The sequence below is a fragment of the Zonotrichia albicollis genome, chromosome 1, assembly GCF_047830755.1.
Source record: "Zonotrichia albicollis isolate bZonAlb1 chromosome 1, bZonAlb1.hap1, whole genome shotgun sequence".
Lineage (NCBI taxonomy): Eukaryota > Metazoa > Chordata > Aves > Passeriformes > Passerellidae > Zonotrichia > Zonotrichia albicollis.
The window spans coordinates 73,371,132-73,391,243 of record NC_133819.1 but is presented as its reverse complement, the minus strand read 5'-3'; the positions used below and the strand labels follow the sequence as shown (position 1 = coordinate 73,391,243).

At 41.0% G+C, this 20,112-nt stretch overlaps 2 protein-coding genes across 4 annotated transcripts in view; one reads left to right on the top strand and one right to left on the bottom strand.

The window, feature by feature from the left end:
* The window catches only part of DROSHA (drosha ribonuclease III), a 71,084-nt gene extending 65,023 nt beyond the window's left edge, over window positions 1-6,061 (bottom strand). Inside the window, exons 1-3 of one of the 2 annotated variants that reach the window (XM_074545117.1) lie at window positions 5,967-6,018; window positions 4,490-4,668; window positions 2,315-3,172 (exon numbers count right to left, since the gene is read on the bottom strand). In XM_074545117.1, the coding sequence (XP_074401218.1) occupies window positions 2,315-3,165 (851 nt within the window). In that variant the 5' untranslated portion in view covers window positions 3,166-3,172; window positions 4,490-4,668; window positions 5,967-6,018. Of the gene's footprint in view, window positions 1-2,314; window positions 3,173-4,489; window positions 4,669-5,966 lie in introns of both variants that reach the window. The other variant, XM_005481658.4, reaches the window with a different exon arrangement.
* On the top strand, window positions 5,448-18,292 carry C1H5orf22 (chromosome 1 C5orf22 homolog). Of its 2 annotated transcripts, none has more exons than XM_074545125.1 (9): window positions 5,448-6,193; window positions 8,695-8,755; window positions 10,622-10,771; window positions 12,758-13,217; window positions 13,824-13,886; window positions 14,880-15,001; window positions 15,892-15,958; window positions 16,520-16,659; window positions 17,841-18,292. In XM_074545125.1, exons 1-9 carry the CDS (start codon window positions 5,461-5,463, stop codon window positions 17,971-17,973), a joined length of 1,929 nt encoding a protein of 642 aa, XP_074401226.1. In that variant the 5' UTR covers window positions 5,448-5,460; the 3' UTR covers window positions 17,974-18,292. The 2 variants fall into 2 exon arrangements, with proteins under 2 accessions (XP_074401226.1, XP_005481716.2); XM_005481659.4 differs by having other exon boundaries at window positions 5,808-6,193; window positions 8,610-8,755.
* The last annotated feature ends 1,820 nt before the right edge of the window (window positions 18,293-20,112 follow it).

Here is a 20,112-nt window from a genome sequence, read left to right as displayed (position 1 = left end):
CCAACCTAAATGATTCTATGAAATGACTGTATTTATTAGGCAGGAAAAACCACACAGGCAGCTTTTATACTCTGCTAACAGCTGGTAAGTCATTGTGCATCTGCTAAAACTTCTAGTCTGCTGGTACACTAAGAATTATAAATAGGTGCCTCAAGTGGCTTGGTAGGTTAACAGAATGAGTAAAAATTATTTATGAACATGTATATATGTTTGTTTCCACACTCATAATAGGAAACAATGCAAATTTACAAAGCAGAAAGTTCAGATAAATCATCTATTGTTTTTCTCCAGCCCCATTTATCCTTGTTTGTTGGTGTCTTGTTCAGGCATGGATTTCCATCTTCAGAGAGAGCATACTCTATGCCATCTGATTTGCTTGAGAGACAGATGCTGCACAAAAAAATCAACACCAAGTCTGGCAAACAGTTCTGAATCAAAACAAGTAAATACATTATCAAGTAGGTCTGGAAGCTGTCGGCCTAATGCAGCAATCCAAAAGTGTTTGAGAAAGAAGCTACTGAAAACACGCATTTTTAAAACTTAAAACTGAAGTTTGAAATTATGCAGAAAAAAGGAGAAAACTCCACAACCATGTCATACAGAAAAGGACAGTGTCTTAATGCCAGTTGCATTCAGTTCTACAAAAATCCTTTTTCAAAAATCAAAGTAAACTTACTGAGTGTGAGGCTTGTGTGGTTTTTTTTGAGTGCAGGTGTCTTAAGGTTCTGTAATTAAGTCTCTGCATATCTAAATCAAAGGGGCTTCATTTACTCAGGCTTTATGTGTAAATTCATGTTTTACATGTGGTATAAAAAAATTCTGAGCTTTTAAATTAAGAGCACGTGATCCAGGAATCCTGATAAATACTTTACTTTCCAGTAGCTCTTTGAATATTTTGGCAAAGCTCATTAGACACATAAAGGGCTACAAACAGAACAAATCTAAGACATGAGAAAGATTTAACTGATGATGGTTTGCTCTAAAACACGCCACAGCAGACTATATCAGGTCAGCCCATAATTTCCAAGCTATTTGTGTCCATGAAGAAGAGGGACAGACATTTCATGATAAATCCCAAAATAAGTAGTGCACACTCTGAATGACATCAGTGAAGCCTACAACTCACCCACATTAATTTTCACCTCAGTCCTCTTGAGATCACAGGTTGGCTTGCTGAGGTCTTTACTCTGAACACAGCATGCTCTTCATTAAAACACCTTACTGCAAGTATTAGCTATGGGCCCCTATCAGACTATAAACTTCACCAAGTCAGTATTCTCTGCAAACCTAAGGCTTACTGAAAGAAAGTAACACCTGGCACCCTAACTCTGGTTTCTAAATCTTGAAATCTGAAGTGCTGGGGGTTAATTGTTTGGAAGACTCAACCTTCCATAGTTTTAGACTACCAACTCTATTTTCCTGCCACATGTGCACAAATTTCTAAGGTAAATATGTTGAGCACTGTTGCAGTGTGAGCCTACTTCCTGTTTTACTTCCCAGTCCCTTCCCCGGTGTGGCAATACCTCTCTCCCTTCCCCCTCGCCCCCTTGCTGAGTGAGTTCTGTCCATCAGGCTTAACATTCGAGCAAGGCCATCCTGTTGTTGGTCAAGTTCGAAAGATGCCCCCAGGCCTGGAGTCATTGGCCTGTCTATGTGTCCCTCATTCCTTGAGATCCTGCCTCTCCCACCTGGTTGGTGCTCACCTGTCCCTTCCCCTCCCCCTGTTCTTGGGCTTAAATTCAGCCAGGACCATGCGGTGAGTATTCTGTTGGAGCTGTTACCAAGATTCAGATGTCTGTGACCATGGAATAAAACTCTGGATCAAACCCTCTGCAGAATCCGTCTCCTTTTCCTCTTCACCATCTCCTGAAGCCCTTCCACCTGAGGTAAACTAAGTTTCTACAAGCCTGGACTTGCTTCAGTGCCCAGCTGCAACATCCAGCCAGCCAAAAGTCTCTGAGGTGACATACCACAGTTGTTCCCTTTGGCCAGCAGCAAAGGTCAGACAAGCCCAGGCACAATCTACCTGCTAATACTGGGATCTTATTCCAATAGAGCACTACTCAACAATCCCCTCAGTGGGATGCAACAAAGCTCTTGTTTGAAAACTATCTTTGTGGACAAGAGCAACAAGTCTGCCAGCTCACAACTGTGAGGCAAAGCAGTGTACCTGGAAGGTGTCTAAACAGTAATTTTGCCATGAGACCCAACTACTGGCTACTTCTCGAGCTAGAGGGACAAACAACGGTAAGGCAAGAACACTGATGCAAACACATACAATGACATCTCCCCCCTGCAGGCAGATAAGAGTTACCTGTTTCGCTCATAACTTCTGTGATGAGGCGATATCCTTCCTCTGTCATAATCCGTCCGGTGCCGACTGCTCTCCTGCCTCCTCCTATCCGGGCTGCGGCCGCGATCCCGACGATCGCCGTGGTTGGCGGAGCGGTGCCTGTCGCCGTGCATGTGCCCGTGCTCGCGGTGCCGGTGCTCATCGTAGTGCTTGCTCCTGTCCGGGGAGCGCCGCTCACTTTGGGCCTTCTCTGCCTGGTACTGCCCCGTGTGCCGGAAGTGGCTGCTGCCGGCGCTGCTGCTGGCAGCGCTGCTCGGGAAGGAGCCGGAGCTGTGCTGGTAGCTGCTGAAGCTGGGTGGCGGGAAGGACTGCTGCGAGTAGCCCGCCGAGTACACGGGCTGGTAGCTGACCTGCTGCGGCATGACCGGCGGCGGCGGAGGGTGCGGTACTGTGGGGGGAGGCATCATGTAAGGAAAGGTGCTTTGTCCAGCAGGCGTTCCTGGCACGGGAGTGTTGCTAGGGTTTGGCACTGGTGGAGGAGTGGGAGGGAAACATGGAGGCACTGGGAAGCTCTGCCGCATCTGGTGGTTTGGAAACGGTGGCCTCATGGGACACTGGCTGATGGGATTTTGCGTGGAAGGGGGCACTGGAGGAGGATAGGGCACAAAGTCTGGCCTGGGAGGCATGTACCCGGTGGCGGGAGGGTTGGAGTAGGTTGTCGGAGGGGCGGTTTGCTGCTCATACTGGTACGGCACGGAGGGCTGCTGTGGGTGAAGCTGCCGCAGGTTCTGAGGGCGGTAGGTCTGCGTTGAAGTTCTTGCTCCTGGTCCCCCCTGGCCACGGGGACATCCTCGCCCAGAATGGAAAGACATGGCTCACCTTTATTGAGGAGAATAAAAATCCAGAGTCACACGTTTTTTGTAAGATGTCCTCAATGCACCCGCAGGAGCTACTCCTGAAGTGCTGAAATTGCAGTTTCCTTTAACAGAAGCAGTAAATGATATCCACTTTCACTGGGAGCTTTGTGCTCCTCAGACCTTTAGTGCAGGCCATTTATGGCCCTTTTGATTCCTTCAAGCCTCTAATCTACGAAAGCACTTACTGTCTTCAAGCCAGAACCCAAGCTAGATGATGCTTTATCAGTTGAGGCAATGTAATTTCAACAAATTATTGTCAAGAATACAAGCACCTCCACCAGTACTTCGACACTTTGATATAAAACCTCTGGATACCCCACACCAAAGAAATCACTCATTACTAATAGCTGCAGTGGTCATCCAAAGTTGCATAACAAAGAGTTCTCTCTAGAACACAATTCTAAACTTTGGGCAGAATGACTTGACTACCATCTCATTGCATGCCACCTGGCCCAACAAATCATGTAAATTTTTTAATTAAATACTAGCAATTTACACTCACTATTGAGTCCCCAATGTACTAAGGACTGAATTCAACAGACTCTTCAAAGTGTTTTAAGTGAACTAGTTATATTTTTTATGAATAAACAGGTTACACATCCTATAGGCTATGAAAAAAAAAATCATGTAGACTGTGCTATTCTTTAACTTCTGTTGAAATAAACAATTCCCAAGAAATCCCTCAACAGCCTTCTCGGCCCTGCTACCCTTGAGAAACTATTACTGCTTAAAGTAGGTTTAAGTGTTGCTGAAAACTAGGCATGTATTTAAGGCATTACATTTATAAATGAAAGCACTGTGCTTCATTAAAGTTTAAATTGATTCTTTAATAACAATGTTAAGTTTCAAAACCTGAAAACAGGGGAAAAACACTAAAGAAAATCTACGGCTGGAATGGAAGGATAGGTGAAAAAAATGACCCAAGCACTTCCAAAGTCAAATCCTGTTTTCTGTAAGGGAAAGTGAGAAAGAAAGGGGAGACATACATACACACAATTGGAAAGATGACCAGAAAAAGGAAATAAAGCCTTCCTTTCACTGAGGCTTTGCTGATGCTGAAGTACATGCACAGAATATTCTCCCACCTGCTATAGTGCAACATGGCCAACCTGGACTGCTCAGAGCACTGCTCTCAGCTGCATCCTGGTGACACTGCAGTAAAAGATGCAGCACTTGCTGAGAGAAAGTAGACAGCTCCTGGTGCATTGGAGGGAGAAAGGAAAAGAAACACAGGGGAAAAGGACTGATATCAAAGAGGAGGAACCAAGAGGACTCTTACACATGCAGGGCTTAGTGGAAGTCACTGGAATTGGTAGTGGTCATTCCCTCTCCAGAACAACCAAGGGCCAATGTGAGTGAGAATCCCACACTTTGAGGAGACAGCAGCCATGATGGTATAAAGCCATTTGTTCCTTCCAGTCAGCCTGTACCTGCTCAGCACCCTCTGATATAAGGGCTCTCAAAAAAAAAAAAAAGCCACAACAAACCAGGGGAAAAAAAAAGAAAGTTAATGTCCATTTTGTGTGGCAATAGGGCATCCTTTTGATATCACTAATTATAATCCATCAGATGCTGAATTAATTTTGCTTTGGTTCTCCTGTTGTGCTCTTACACAGCTCAGGCTTGCAACAGAAGACTGTTCTAGACTTTGCTAACGTTCACATACACATTTTATTTAAACAGGCTGTACCACAGTGCCTTGTCTTTAGGTGTGCTCCTTTCTAACATGTCACAGCATTCAAACAAAGGGTCTTGTTTATCAGCTCTCTGATCTCCCTGCCACCAGAGAACCGCTCTTGTTCTACCACTTTAATTTCAGTCCTTCAGGGATGCACAGAATCACAACTGGAAAAAAAGATTCAAGAACACAAGAAACTATTTTACATGCCCAAATTATTTTAAAGCTCCCTCTGCTGCAAACTCAAGTCCCATTCAACTTTCATTTAAAGTTAAATAAGTTCGAAAACACAGAAGAGGGCAAACTCCCCTTCCCCTGTCACCTAAAGAGGAATTTTATTGCACTTACAGGAGCCATTGCATTCTAAAGCAGAACTGGTCTCCTGAAAAACACTGAATAAACTCGCCTCTCCCGGCAGACGCCCTGCTGAGAGCAACAGGGCACTGACACGTGGAGAAGAGAGCACTGAGAGGTGATATTATCAATGTCTATATAAGTGTCTAAGCGAGGGAATCAAAGAGGATGGAGGCCGGCTTCAGTGAATGAGCACAAGAGTGAAAGGGCAGAAACTGATGCACAGGAAGTTCCACCTGAACATGAGGAAGAACTTCTCCAAGTGTGCAGCTGCCCACGGACCGAACGGATTCCACAGAGAGGCTGCGGAATCTCCCTCACCGGAGATATTCAAGAGCTGTCTGAACACAATCCTATGCCACGCGCTCTGGGATGACCCTGCTGGAGCAGGGAGATTGGACCCGATGACCACTGTGGTCCCTTCCGACCTGACCCATCCAGTGCCACCCGGCCTCACCCCACCGCCGCCCCTCGACGGCCCGAGGGCTGGGGGCACGGAGCCGCTGAGCCGCCCCTGGCCGGGCCCCGCTCGGCCGCAGGGCCCCGCCAGCCCGACCCCACCAGCCCGACCCCCCCAGCCCCGTGGAGCCGCTGGCCTCCGACCCCAGGACCGCGCTCCCGCCACGCTACGGCCGCGACCCCTGCGGAGCCCCGCGAGCAGCGCGGAGCGGCCCCAAGGCGGCCCCGCCGCCCCTCGCCGCGCAGCCCGGCATGCCGAGCCCACCTGGCGCCCCCGCCGCCGCCGAGGCCAGCGCCGTCCGCAGCGCCCCGGCTCCGGAACAGGAAAGCGGTGGGAGGCGCTGCGGGCGGAAGCGCCGCCCGCCCGAGGGGAGCGGCGGCATGAGCGGAGCGGAGCCGGGGCCGGGGCCCGGCGGCGCCGCCCGGCCCGGAGCGGCCTCCCGGCGGCATTACCCGGCCCTGCCCGTGTGGGTGGTGGAAGACCACCAGGACGTGAGTGCCCCGCGCTGGGCTGCCGCGCGATGGGGAGTCCCCCGGGTGGGGCATGGGGAGCGGTTTCGTTTGCTCCTGTTTGTGTGAGTTTGTTGGCGGGTTTCTCCGCGGTGCGGATGGAAGCCAAGAGAAGTGCCCGGTGCGCTCACCGGCGACCTCCCCGGGAGATGGGCTATCCCGTCTTGTGTGCGGGTTTTCCGGGCGCTGCCTTGGGAACGGCCCTCCCCTCCGCAGCCGCGCACAAACTCCAAAGCTGCCTTCCCTTCCGCTGCTGAAACATCAATGAACTTCAGCGCCCAGCTGACTGATTATCCTTCCCGATTCAGCGACTGAGCTACTTATTGCCATGATCGTATTTTGGCATCTTTTAAAGCCATCATTGCTGAATGTTTTTTTGTCTTCTTTGTATCATAGATTGCTGTGATTTAAAGGTGATAATACCTACGTTACACTGCTGTTATAATTTTCTAGCTATTAGTGAGGTGCTTGGAAACTCAACCCTACCCAGTGTATGGCATGTCAGCAGAGGATAATAAATATAATCCCATCCCAACTAGTAGATTGGCTCCCACTTGATGAGAAATGTTAAAAATCTGGAGGTTTGCTTTTTTTTCGTGGACTCATTGAAAAGGGGAGTAAAGCAGGAATTGCTTTTGAACTGCTGCATCTGGTTTCTCATGAGGTATTTTATAATAGCATAAACTGAGGCTTTAATCCTAAAATAAAGATTCTTTACTAGATTCTTTGCAAAGAGAAAATATTAGTGTAGTAAAGTTTATTAAAGACAATAATTTTACAAAATTTTAAGTACTTTAATACAATTCTTTTTTGCTAAGACTCAGTGAATATGTGATGCTGTGACAGCTGGTTTTTCATGGTAGCCAAGGACTTAGACTGTTACTGTGATATGAATTCTGACGTTATGCTTCTTAATGGTCCTTCTTTGTTTTAGTCTCTATATTTCTTTTTTAAATTAGCTTAAAATTCTATTAATACTATATAATTAATTTAAAATGTTTTCATTGTAGGAATGTGGATGAATTGGTCTATCTTGCATAAAACATAAATGGCTTTTTGTCCCAAAGTATAAGAATTTCACAGAAAATTTTATATCAGCCTTATTGACAATGATGTTCCTCAAGAGTGAGTTGTCAGTAGCTGCATCATGCACTGATTAATACTAACAGTTGTGATGAAGGAAATTTTGTTCTAATCCAAATCAGGAGAACTTGCAAGGTTAGAGAACTTACAAGTCTCTCTTGTCTCTTGCAATCGGTAGTTGCACTTACCTGAGGTAAAGCTTCAATTTTAATTGTAAATACTGTAGGTTGTTTAGTAGGCCAGATTGCTTCTTTTTTACAAAGAAGTAAAAGCCATGGGTCAGGGAACCCATGTTGATTTCAGTCTTTTTTTATCTACTATTGCAATAATATTAATATGTTTTATGGTTATGCCTATGCAGTATGCAGGGTTTGTCATCTTAATCAGTTTTATGCCCAAAAAAGTAGATCAGTTGCTGTGATAATGCAGAGGTCACACATAATTTTTGTTGCTTTTTACAGTCTTCATATTCCCTGTATAATAGGGCTGTGATTCACAACCCTTGATGAATTTGCTCTGGTAGCCAAGGCAGTTGATGCCTTCTAACTGTGGAAGAGACTCTGTGTACTGCAGCTCCAAGAGGAATCAACCATCAGTTCTCTCATTTTTACCACCCTATGTTATTGCAGTGCAGTGGTTTGCTGTGCTGTAAATTGGTGAGTTGCCTCATCTGTTTTTCACACTTCTGAGTGAAGAACTTCAACAGAGAATAAAGTTGGGCAGTTGAGAAAGGTAGTCTCTATTGCAAACAGTCATGGAGGGATTAGGAATTAATTCTTCAAGAGGAGTAGGTTTAATGGTCAGCTAAAGTTTAAATCATGGTGGTGTCAGTTTTCAATCTGTATCACTTAATTTATAAGGAGCAAACTGTTTTTATCTCCATAGCACCAGTGCATGGTGAGGAAGCTTTATATCATGGAGAAAGAAGCACACAGTCAATGATCTGCAGAAGAGGAAAGGCATTCCTGAGTCTTAATTGTAAATGGAAAAATAACCTCAAACATCTAGGAATTGAGTTGAATGGCTAGTGAGAAGAGCTGCTGCAAACGAGACATCCTATAAAGAAGGGAAAAGGGTGTAAAGCTGTGACTCTTCAGCAGTTTTTCATCTGGAATGCTTGGACTTAATAACAATTACTGTTCATGAGTTGTCTTGCCACTGGAGTTACTTCCCCTTTGTATTGTATTCTGTCTCCTCCTCCCTCTAATCCAAATTCTAAAGGAACTAAAGTGGTACTGGTGGTTTTGCTGCTAAAGCTGTTGCATTTTTCAGCCCACTGGCTATCATTAAAATGTTTTTGTTTCTGTTGCTTTAGGTGCTGCCTTTCATTTATCGTGCCATTGGCTCAAAGCATCTTCCTGCCAGTAACATCAGTTTTGTTCATCTTGATTCCCATCCAGACCTTCTTATTCCTGTGAATATGCCTGCAGACACTGTATTTGACAAAGAAGCTCTTTTTAGGTATGTCCTGGGTACTGCATCAGAGTAGACTTTAATTCTTGCTGCCTTTGATTCACAGTGAATATTGCTATGGCTGCCTAGGAAGGATGAACAAAAGAGATATAAGTCAAATTGAAGTTGTATCTTCTTTCTTTTCACTTTTGCTGAAACTTTATTTTTAATGGCTAAAGTTTCCTTGCATATCAAGCAAGTTAAGATGTATGAGTTTGCTTTGTGTATTGGCTCAACAGTGTATGATGGTATTATCCCAAGTGGTTCCTCTGGGCAACAGGATAGCACTTTGCATGGATGCTTTGTCTGAAATCTGTAGTTATGAAACAGTCTTTCTCTCTTCACACTGAAAAACTGACTTTGAGATTGAAATAGCACATCCTTTGTTGGTATGCTGAATATGTGAAGTAGAACAAGATGTTCCTATTGCAATCATAAAGAACACTATTTTCCCCACCTAAGGTAGATAGGTAATAAGCCACTATGGTCTCTGCTATTGTCTTGCTCTTCCTGTTTTAAAAGAAATAAATGTTTATTTTAAAATAAATATTTTAAATAAAATTTTAAAATAAATAAACAGTATTTAAAATACTGTTTGCATCACTATTATGGTGATTTACAGCAATTACAAGCTGATGCATTTGATATATTTGAATCACCTTATCCAGAGTCAATATTTTGTTCTCTTTATTGGATGAATAAAAGGTTTTGTGGACTCTATCACAAAATCATTGAATGCTTTGGGTTGGAAGGAACCTTAAAGATCATTTAGTTCCTGCTCCCCTTCCATGGGCAAGGACACTTTCCACTAGACCAGGTTGCTTAGTCCCCATCCCACCTGGCCTTGAACAGTTCTGGCCATGGGTCACCTACAACTGTTTGGACAGCCCATGTGTCTCACCACACTCACAATGAAGAATTTCTTCCTAATATCTAATCTAAACACACTCTCTTTCAGTTTAAACCTTTGTCCTATGACTACATGCCCTTGTAAAAAGTCCCTCTCCAGCTTTCTTGTAGTCCCTTTTGGGGTATTGGAAGGTACTATAAGGTCTCTGTGCAGCCTCCAGGCTGAACAACCCCAACCCTCTCAATCTGTCCTCACAGGAAAGGCATTCCAGCCCTCTGATCATCTTGGTGGTTCTCTGGACCATGTAATTGTTATGTGGGGGGCCCAGGCCTGGGTGCAGCACTCCAGCACTCCAGGTGTGTGGTTCCACAAGAGCAGAATATGGGGGAAGAATCTCCTCCTGTGACCTGCTCATCATGCTTCTTTTGCTGCAGCCCAGGATACAGCTGGCGTCATACACCTAAAAAAATAGGGTCTTGATAATGAGGAAAGATATTAATCCTGTGGGTATGGATTGACTCACTTTAATTATTGGGATGATATTTTAAATACACTTGGAGCAGTTTACAGTAAAACAGTCTCATGAGGTCAGTTTGAAGTTATTTACAATAATGTTGATGATGTTCCTTGCACTTTTCCTCTCATGTATTAAGAGATAAACGGCATAGAATCACAGAATCAGTAAGGTCTGAAAGGCCTCTAAGATTGTCAAGTCCAGCCATGAACCTGACACTGCCAGGTCCACCACTAAGGAGTTTATAATCAAAGTGTCACGCCAAGAGTGAAGCCAATTCCATTTTAGGTCTGAACTTTTTTATACCTACTAGAGACATTCTTGTTTTGTCTTATGAATAAAGATTTCCCTCTTTTTCTTTCTTTGTTGATGTTACCTTACATGGAGTACTAGTTTTAGATGATTTGCATGGGGGCCTTCAAGATGTGGAAGATGTTTGTGGTGTTCTTGACCATTTTTATTCATAGGGAAAGTAACATTGCTCTCTTCTGTCTTTCTCTACTGATTATAGTGAATTAAGTATTGAAAACTGGATTATGCCTGCTGTTTATGCTGGCCATATTTCTCAAGTAGTGTGGCTTCACCCACGCTGGGCTCAGCAGATCTCGGAAGGGAAACACAGTTTTCTGGTTGGGAAAGATGTATCAACAACAACTATCAGGTAAATTGTCTGCTGACATATACTAGTAATATAAAGGTCATCTCCATTGCTTTTCACTGGAATTTTTTTATTTTCTTGGGTAAAGATGAACATTTAATTTGTATTTATAATTCCCTTAGAACCTAATGCAGTTACTCTTGTATCAATTTAGTCTTTGGTCTAACTAGTAAAATTGTTATTTGGTATCAGCCATGACTGTTTTTCTAGTGTGGAGCGGGTTTTTTTGTTTGTTTGGAGTTTTTTGGTTTTGGAAGTTGATCTAGTTGAGCACTGAAACAGGCACTCAGGTAGTGAATTCTCCATCATTCGATAAAGGACAATTCATCTGAGCAGCTTCACCTAGCTGTGAAGTCAGTTCTGCTTTGATCAATGATTGACTAGAAACCTCCAGTTGTCTCTTTGAATCTTAATTATTCTATGATTCAAGTTTGAATCAGAGCCCCTCATCATTCTGCAGGATGCAGTCCACAATAATTTTGCATTCACCATATTCACAGTATTGGGATTTTGTGCAGCTTTAGGGGATATTTACAAATCATGTCACTTGTGAGCATAGCAAAATAAATCTTTTGAAGCAAGTTTAATGGAAAACAGCAGTGAAATGCTTTGTTTTACCACCTTAAATAAAACACTTAAAGCTCTACAATTATGAATCTGAAGCCTAAAGGGAACCTGAATGATTTTTTTTAAATAGCTAGTGCTTTCTGTTACATTTAATAATTTAGCCAGTACATAGGAATAAGTCACAATGGTCGAGTTGCTCTCTCACTAGTGGCCTTAGCAGGCATGAAAACAACATTTCAGACTTCCTTTTTGAAGACAGTTGGGTACATTTTCTTCAGATTCTAGGCTTACCAGAACCATGAAGGAAGAAAGGGAAAGAGTCCTCATAAATACAAATGTCCTAAAAGTTTTGATGAGAAGAGATGGATAGGCAATAGATACAGCCTCATCATTAGTGGACACTAACATACTATGAGCTCATGGTGAACCCTGCAGAATTTCTGAGACAATGTACTGATTGACTAGTCAACAAGATGGGGTTGTAATCCAGCCCCTGACCTTGACAAACTGAGGGTAATCCATTCACAAGACACCGGGGAACTGAACTTCAAATTTCTCCTGCTTAGGAAATTATTTGTCTTTGTGGTTGATTGATGGTGATACCCTGTATTCAAATGAGGCCTTATCACAAGCGAGCAGTTCACACTTCTTAATCTTATTTGTAATTTGAGTTTATGATGATTAAGGCTTAATGTACTGCAATGCAGGTTGAAAATCCTGTTTTTTAAATTTTCACTGTAAGCAGAAGTTTTAGTGTTGCTTTTGGCTGGTTAGTTGTTTTGTGGGATTTTTAAGTGGATTCAATTGCTAGTTAGCTAATTATCCTCTAATTACCATGTTTGTCACTTAGGGAATGTGTTGGAGGTAAAAAAAAGTTAAAATCTACTTATGGATTCATAATATTGTACTTTCACTAAGTAAATATTCATGCATTTCAGGGCACTTCATAAACCCAACTATCATAATTTTCCCTGAAAATTACAAAACAAGACAAAACAAGACAAAAGCTTTGCAATCTTATGTGCCGTAGTATCTTGTCAATTCTGGATGTTATTTATTTATTTATTTAGAGACAATTCAATTTCAATTTTAATTTGAAATTGAGTTGTCTTTAAAATGCAATTCAATTTCAAATTAATCTTAGTAGCACATAAGGCATTATCTTTTTCTTATCCATTAAAACTTTGTGGGGCTATTATAATAAATATAGAGTGAATATATTCCACAATGAAGAAGTAGAAAAAACTTTAATATAATTTAAACCTGAGGATTAAAAGAAATAATTTTGTCTACACAATTTTATGACTTTCATTAGCCATCAAACATCTTTTTCATTCTTCTCTGGGTCCCTAAAGTATAAAATGCTTTATCCTATGCTCTTTGCCTAAATGTGTATTAACTGGGATTTATTGTCAATTGTAGGGTTACAGGCACAGATAATTACTTCTTAAGTGATGGTCTTTATGTTCCTGCTGATCAGCTGGAAAACCAGAAGCCTTTAAATTTGCACGTCACTCTCATCAATCCTACTGAATCATCAAACAGCGGTGAAGGAAGTGGCGAAGTAGCATCTGCTAAAAGACTGAAGCTAAATACAGATGACACATCAAGTGCCACTTCTGCCTCTTCAGTGGCTCCTGCTGACTTTGATCACATCACCCAGAGTGTGAAGAAAAAGGAAATGCAAAATGCAGATGCCCTGAATGGGGCAGAAACTTTGGCAGAAGATTCAGCTTCAAGCCATCTTAAAAACAGTGAATGCCCAATAAGGGCCATTGCTAAAGATGTCTGCCAAGTACTGCAGAAGGGGGATGCATATGTTTTGGACATTGACTTAGATTTTTTTTCAGTTAAAAATCCATTTAAAGAAATGTACACACAGGTAAGTATGGAAATTGAGTAGCCTTGTACCACAGTATTAGAGTCCCAGCCCTAATATTTATGTCTATGGAGAAACTCTCATCTAAGCTAAATTAGCAGATTACCTGATCATGGTTAATGATTCATGGTAACATTTTAAAGAGGTATTTCCATTTTAAGGAAGTATTTCTAAGGGAATGTATGTGGTGAAAAATTTCAACCATCAAACAGGAGGAGTTTCTTATACTTGGTATCAATATTGAGTGTATGTTCAAACTCATATACTCAACTTCTGCTGTTTGCTTGGGACATAAAAGCTATGCTTGGGTTCCCAGAGATTACCTTCCAAATACCCACTGCAAGATTCATCAGGGGAGATGAGAACCTTTGTCATTTTTTACCCTCTATAACCTGAGCTTAGAAAGCCATGATGGTATCAGGAGACTGCCTTTCAAAAGGCACAGTAGTGTTGATTATCCAAAGAGTGGTACCTTGTCCCGATGAAAGGCTGTTATTCTCATTATTGTCTGCCATACTAGAGTAAGGAAATTCTATTTTTTTGAAGGCTTTGAGGATTGGTTTTCTCATTTGAAGAGTCATGTTCTTACTCTTTTTTTCTTTTTCAAAGACAGAATATGAGCTTTTGCAGGAGTTGTACAATTTCAAGAAGCCACATAAAAATGCAACAGAGGTATGATGCTTCCTTGTGGAACGTATGAAGGAATGATTCTTTTTGTTTACCCAATGAAAATGAGTTACGACAACAGGAAGGAACCTATCAAAGGTGCTTAATGAAGTGGGCTCACATTAAGCTATGCAGCCAAATGCTAATCAGCAGCATCTTAGAATTTTTATTCTATTAAATGTTTTGATTGAATATATGAATTGCATAAATATTTAGTATGAGTGTAAAAAATTGTTTCTGTAAACAAAATGGTAATTGGCACAGAAGGAATGAAAACCTAATAAAACCTAAGCAAACTTGTTTTTTTTATGGTTTAACAGGGCTTAGGTGGAGTGTTTCTTTTTTGGATTTTGGTGGATGGTTCTTTTTTTCTTTTTTTTTATACCTCCCTCCAGTCTCCCATTCCTTCCCTTGTTGCTCTTTCTTGATAGTCAGAGCTGTGATTAATGTGTAATTGGTATTTTACCTTTTTGTTCAGTTGTGGACAGGATGGTATTATGCTTTACTTTAAGTACTACAAAAAAGTACTGTAATGTACTTTTAATTTTATGTGCTGTGTACTTGTAAAACATGGAAATACAGGCTTTCATAATCTCTTCTGAACACTAATACTGAAAGATTCGGCACATTTAATTATCACAAATAAATGAAACCTAATTAATATGTGTGAATAAAGAAATAAAGAGACGTTGAATATTGTCAGATTGATTTTTATATTTCTTAATCAGGAAAAAACAGGTACAGATTTAAAAGATGGTTTTTTTAAATGTGTAGTGGGAAAACCAGAACAAAGGGAGATGATTTAGTCTGAAGGTGTAACAGTTTCTGCAGGCATTTGTTATGATCCTCTTGAAAAGATGTGCTGTAGGAATGAATCGGTTGTTTCTGATTCCCCACTTCCAGTAGGTCAGTCATTACAGAAATTAAATCATAGGATAAGTCATGATGTTCTTGCCTCTTTTTTTCCCCTAACATACTTTTGTGTATGCTTATTTAAAGGAAGACTTGCTGGATTGTGTTGAAAACCGTGTTCATCAGCTGGAAGATCTGGAAGCAGCATTTGCGGATTTGTGTGACACTGATGATGAAGAAACCATACAGAAATGGGCTTCATATCCTGGGTAGGAAGTTTTTAAGAGGCCTAAATTGCAAATAGAAGTTTGAGAACTGATTAGTTCAGCATTTTGATAAGAGAGAAGGATAGGATCTCTGCAAGTGTATGCTTTTTTCTTTAGTCCTAGAGGAGAAAGAGACAGAACAAAAGGAAAGGCAGTCTACTGTCTTCAGCACTACTGTAAGCTTTGGAAGCTCAGTCTTGTACAGCTTCATGCAAGTTTTGTTGTCTATGGGTGGAGGCGTATTTGGTGACTAAAACCTTGGTCATCAGTGTGTAGCACAGCTCTCAAAAAAGGCAACAAACCGAGGAGGACATGGAGAAGCAGTTCTTTAGTGCTCCCAAAGGTTCTGCTTTCTTTGGAAAAATGGAAATTCCTGGAACTGTACCTGAGCAACAGTCTCCACTAAACGTCTGAACTGCATCACTCCACTGTTAAACTAGATGTTTTCACATGAAAAGTTTTCAGGTGGAAAGAGACAGGGAAAGTCTGAGCTTTTCCTTGATAGGAAAAGCACTCATTTTCCACATCAAATGCAGCAGTTACTGTACAACCTCTCTAACAGTGACAAGAAGTATTTCCTATAAAGTTCATATGACTTTTGAGCTGCAGCAGCTTCTCTGCAGATATACCCTAAAAGAAGCACAAGGAAGACTTGCCAGAGGCAGGTATAAATATAGGGGCTTTATAAGAAAGACCTGGTGAAACAGTACAATAATACTGATAATTTCTATTTTTGCAAGTGCAAGATGACAGAGGAGCAAATTTCCTTTTCAAATCTTAGGCCATCATTTCTACTTCCTTCTTTTTTTCCTCACCTTTTTTTTTCTAGCCATTTAAGGTATATAAATGTTTCCAACTATTTGTAAAAAATTTCGGTTTTGTTTTCACTCCAGAATGAAGCCACTTGTTCAACTAGTTCACAGTTTGAAAACCAGGATGGAAAGCCCAGACTATGAAATGGTAGGTGACAAAAAGCAGAAAGCAGACAGATGTCAAAAGCATAGCTTCAGCAGAGAGGGAGAGAGTCATACTTCCTTCCAGACTTGCTTCTTGATTCAGAACTTCCTGTGATTTTGGTAATTTTCCTCAGGTTTTATGTCTTATTACTTAGACCAGCTTTTCCTTTCAAAGCTGCTAAAATTCTAGCCTGCTTGTCTGTGTATATTTAGGCAACTTTAGTGTGATCTCCCAGGACTGTGATGTCTTGGGTTGCATCCTCTGAATGGAGGCTAAATTTCACCAGTATGTTGGTCTCCTTTGTAGAACTTAAAATAAGGTACCTATTTATAACCTATCACAGCTATATCATCTTCAAGGACTCCAACATACTCTGAATTCATAAGAAGAGGTACAGGGTACTGGAGATAATGAAATAATCCATGCAACCTCCAGAATTTTACTTGTTTAAGAGGTGCAAGTTACCTGATGGGCTAGGGATGGTTTCCTAAAGACTGTCTACATGCATAAGCTATATTGATAATTCATCAACAGAAATGAAATCTCTCTTTAATTTACCCACAGGTCCATCAGGCTGGTCTGACCTGTGATTACGTGGAGCTTCCTCACCATGTTAGCACTGAAGACGAGATTGAAGGCCTCATACAGTCCATTAAAGTTCTACTGACAGATCTGCCCAAGCCCACACTGGTGACAGTTGCTCGGTAAGACTGTGCAGATATTTTGACTTCAAAATGTCTGGACTATGCTAATGAAGTTAAATGATCCTGTCAGCATAGCACTAGTTCTGTTAAAGTGGAAGCCTAACAGTGCTTCAGCACAGGTTATATAAAGGCAGTGTTGAGGCCTTGTGTGTGTTGGGATTGATAGCTGTCACTGGAGTTCATACATCTCTGCTCGTGTTACTTGAGCTAATTAGGATAAAGGTGGCTTGGGCTGAAACCCCACCTTCCTTACTCTCTTACTCTAGGGTTTGTTGTACTACAGATAGGATTTCTTTTTTTCAGTGAAGCTTTTGTTGGAATGAGTTTTCATCTAAAAGGCATTTATGCTCTTCAAAGTTCTATTAAAACTTTATTATGGGCTAAAAGTTGGGCCTCCAGAATTGTAAAGGTTTTATTTAGAACAGCAGAATGGAGTTTGAAGCCAGAGACCTGGGAGAACCAAAGAACTGGCCTGAAAAAATCTAATTTGAAGACCACAGTGTGCCTCTTGACAAATTATTGCATTTTAATCAGTCAGAAATACTTAGTATTGTGCTCTTAAAGCATCAGCAGCAATAGCAGAAGCTGATATGGAACTGGTTTTGGCAACAAGAACTAATATGGCTAATGTCTGCAAAAAAATGAAGTCTATTCCCAATTGCAGGGTTATTATCCACTGCTGTGGAGAAACCAGAATCATCTCTGTAGATCCCAACAGATAAAAAATTCAGGAAACCAGTTTTTAATTGTATCTGTTTGAAGTTCATTAATGCATACTGTAAAAAATGCTATATGCCAGGTATTGTGAAGATGTTTTTCAAGTTTTCCTGCCTACTTTACCAGTAGCATTTCAATTTCTTAATCTAAATTTTTTATGTGTCCTTTAATTAGATAATTTCTTTGAGCTTTGACTGCCAGGGTGTTCTGTACCAGATTCAGGGAGAGAGTAGAAAGAACAGGAAAGATTACATCATGTTCCTGATCTGCTGCAGACTTTCTGTTAAACTTGACATGTAGTGCTAAGAAGCACAGCACTATGCATCAAAGGGATACTGGGAGGCAAAACTTGCCACAGTTTGAAAGAAGCTTCAGCCTAGCCACAGGGCATTGCAGGAGTACACAGTGTGGTTATGGTTGTGATATCTGTATCCCCATGATTTTTTTTTTTTTTTTTTTTACAGATCAAGTTTGGATGATTACTGCCCTTCAGAGCAGGTTGACATCATTCAAGAGAAGGTTCTCGATTTACTGCGTTCTGTGTATGGCTCACTGGATGTGCACTTAGATTACTCAAGCACTTCATCTTCTTCGTGACCTTTCTTTGTGTGTTGCTGTCTGATGCAGAGGATTAATTTAAATTGTTCATTAGCTGTGAGTGCAAGGGTAACACTGCTGTTATTTCAGCAGGTGGCACTAGAACCCAAGCTGACCAAGCTAGGGTTTGAGTTGCATTGTTTTCTCCACAGCTGCACCTGTTTGGCTTTGTTCAGATTAGTGCTGTAATTCTTATTTTTACTGTCTTGTTTCTTAAAATTGGTGCAAGAGAAACAATGTCTTGTCCATAAATTGAGGGGTTATGTCCCATTTCTTTGTGTCTGTAAAAAAAATAAAATACATAATTTCTTAAAATGGTTTTCCATTATGTATGTTTTTTGTAATTTGGTAACAGATTTGCTCCTGAGTTGTATTATGTCTTTTAGAAACTGGTCTTAAAAATGCCCTTAAAACTGTTGATCTATGTAGTGATCTTTCCTATCTGTTGTGCTGGGATTACCCTCTCATTTCTCTAGAGCAGCTCATAGTTTCTGCCCCATCCACAGAATATCATTCATGTTTATTTTCTGTTTCACTAATGTCTTATTTTGCCTTAGAGTATTTTATTGGTGGCTTAGGTAATATCCCTAATGTACAGACATTGGGCTTGGTATTTTCACTTTTACATTATTTTGAGGATAAAAAGTATGTGTGCATGTGCATGCTTTTATGTTTTAAATCCTGTAAGGAATTGATGGCTCTTCAGAAACAAAGATTTTGCTTCACTGAAGTCAGCAGCAAAACGTTCTGTACCAGGTTTTCACTCATTTTGGTATTGCTATTTAGGTAATAACAGTTCTAGAACTACTTAATTCAGAAATCAATATAGTTATAGAGAATACTGGCACTTTCAGAGGAAAAAACCCCACAGCTTTTATTGGGAATGAAACTGAAACAGGAAAGAAAATGCTACCTAGAATATGGTCTTTTATCATGAATAAATTTTGCTTGTAGTTTCTTCTGAAAAAACGGAGTTCATTTGCTAACTTTGCTTTACAAAAACTTTGTGCACTTTTAGAGTTTTTTATTGCTTCTGTTGTTGGTAAAAATGACTATATTATAGATTGTAAATATATCATTCCTTTAAAATATTTGTTCTAGTAGAATACATTCCATGGCCATGGATCTGTTTTATTTGTGGTTTTGTGACATGCCTGTCACAAGGAGCCTTGGAGCCAATATCCTTAATACTTCATCAATTATGAAGAGCCATACATCACATGCAGCAATGAAGTGCAGTCAGATATGTGCTGCTTGTGGAAAGATTGTTTTTTTTTAAAGTTAAAGATCCTTCATGCTGGGCTTTTCTAAGGTTGTAGAAAACAAAAAAACCATGTGCGGCGTGGCTGAGACCCTCCTGGGTGGGCAGGTAAGAACCAGTTTTCCTTGGCGAAAGCCTAGGCTAGGGAGGGCAAAATGCTGCCTGGCAGCCAGGGCTGAGGGATCCAGGTGGGGGAACTTCTACTATGGACCAAACCAAACAGTGCCTGCATCTCTGCCTGGATCCTGCTCTGGGGTGCCTTGTTTGATGGGGTAACAAAATTAAACTTACTTCTTTGCATTTTATCTGTGGTCTTGTGGTTGTTCCTGTGCCCTGCCTATCCTGGTTCATGTACATGTGTTCACAGTTTTGCAGAATCAAAATAGCATCCTGAATTGTCTTTGTTTTTCAAGTTAATTAAGAAATCTTCCTTTCAAGCATAGTTTTTGTTTATGAATGTAAAATTGTTATCATTTGAAATCTCTGACTAATAGTCTGTGTATATGGCAGAAAATGCCAGTCTCACATAATAACAAAACATTAACTTCTACATTAAGGACATTTGCAAGGTTGTTTTTTACATTGGTGAAAGGTAATCAAGCCAAGCCAGAAACAGGTGTCTTTATTTCTTGTTTTTGCCCTATAGGGCTTCTTTATTAACCAGATGCACAAATCCTCCATTCCCTGTGTCTGCCTCATTTTCTTCTCAGCCTATTTCAGAATAATGTATTATGCAGAACAAGACAGTGAAATGCAGTGCATAACTCCTCTAATCAGCGCTGCAACGATGGGACATGAAGGCCCATTAGAAATAAACCCACTTGAGGATATTTACATAGCAGCACTGTCTAAGTCAGCAGCTTCATATTGACTCTTGT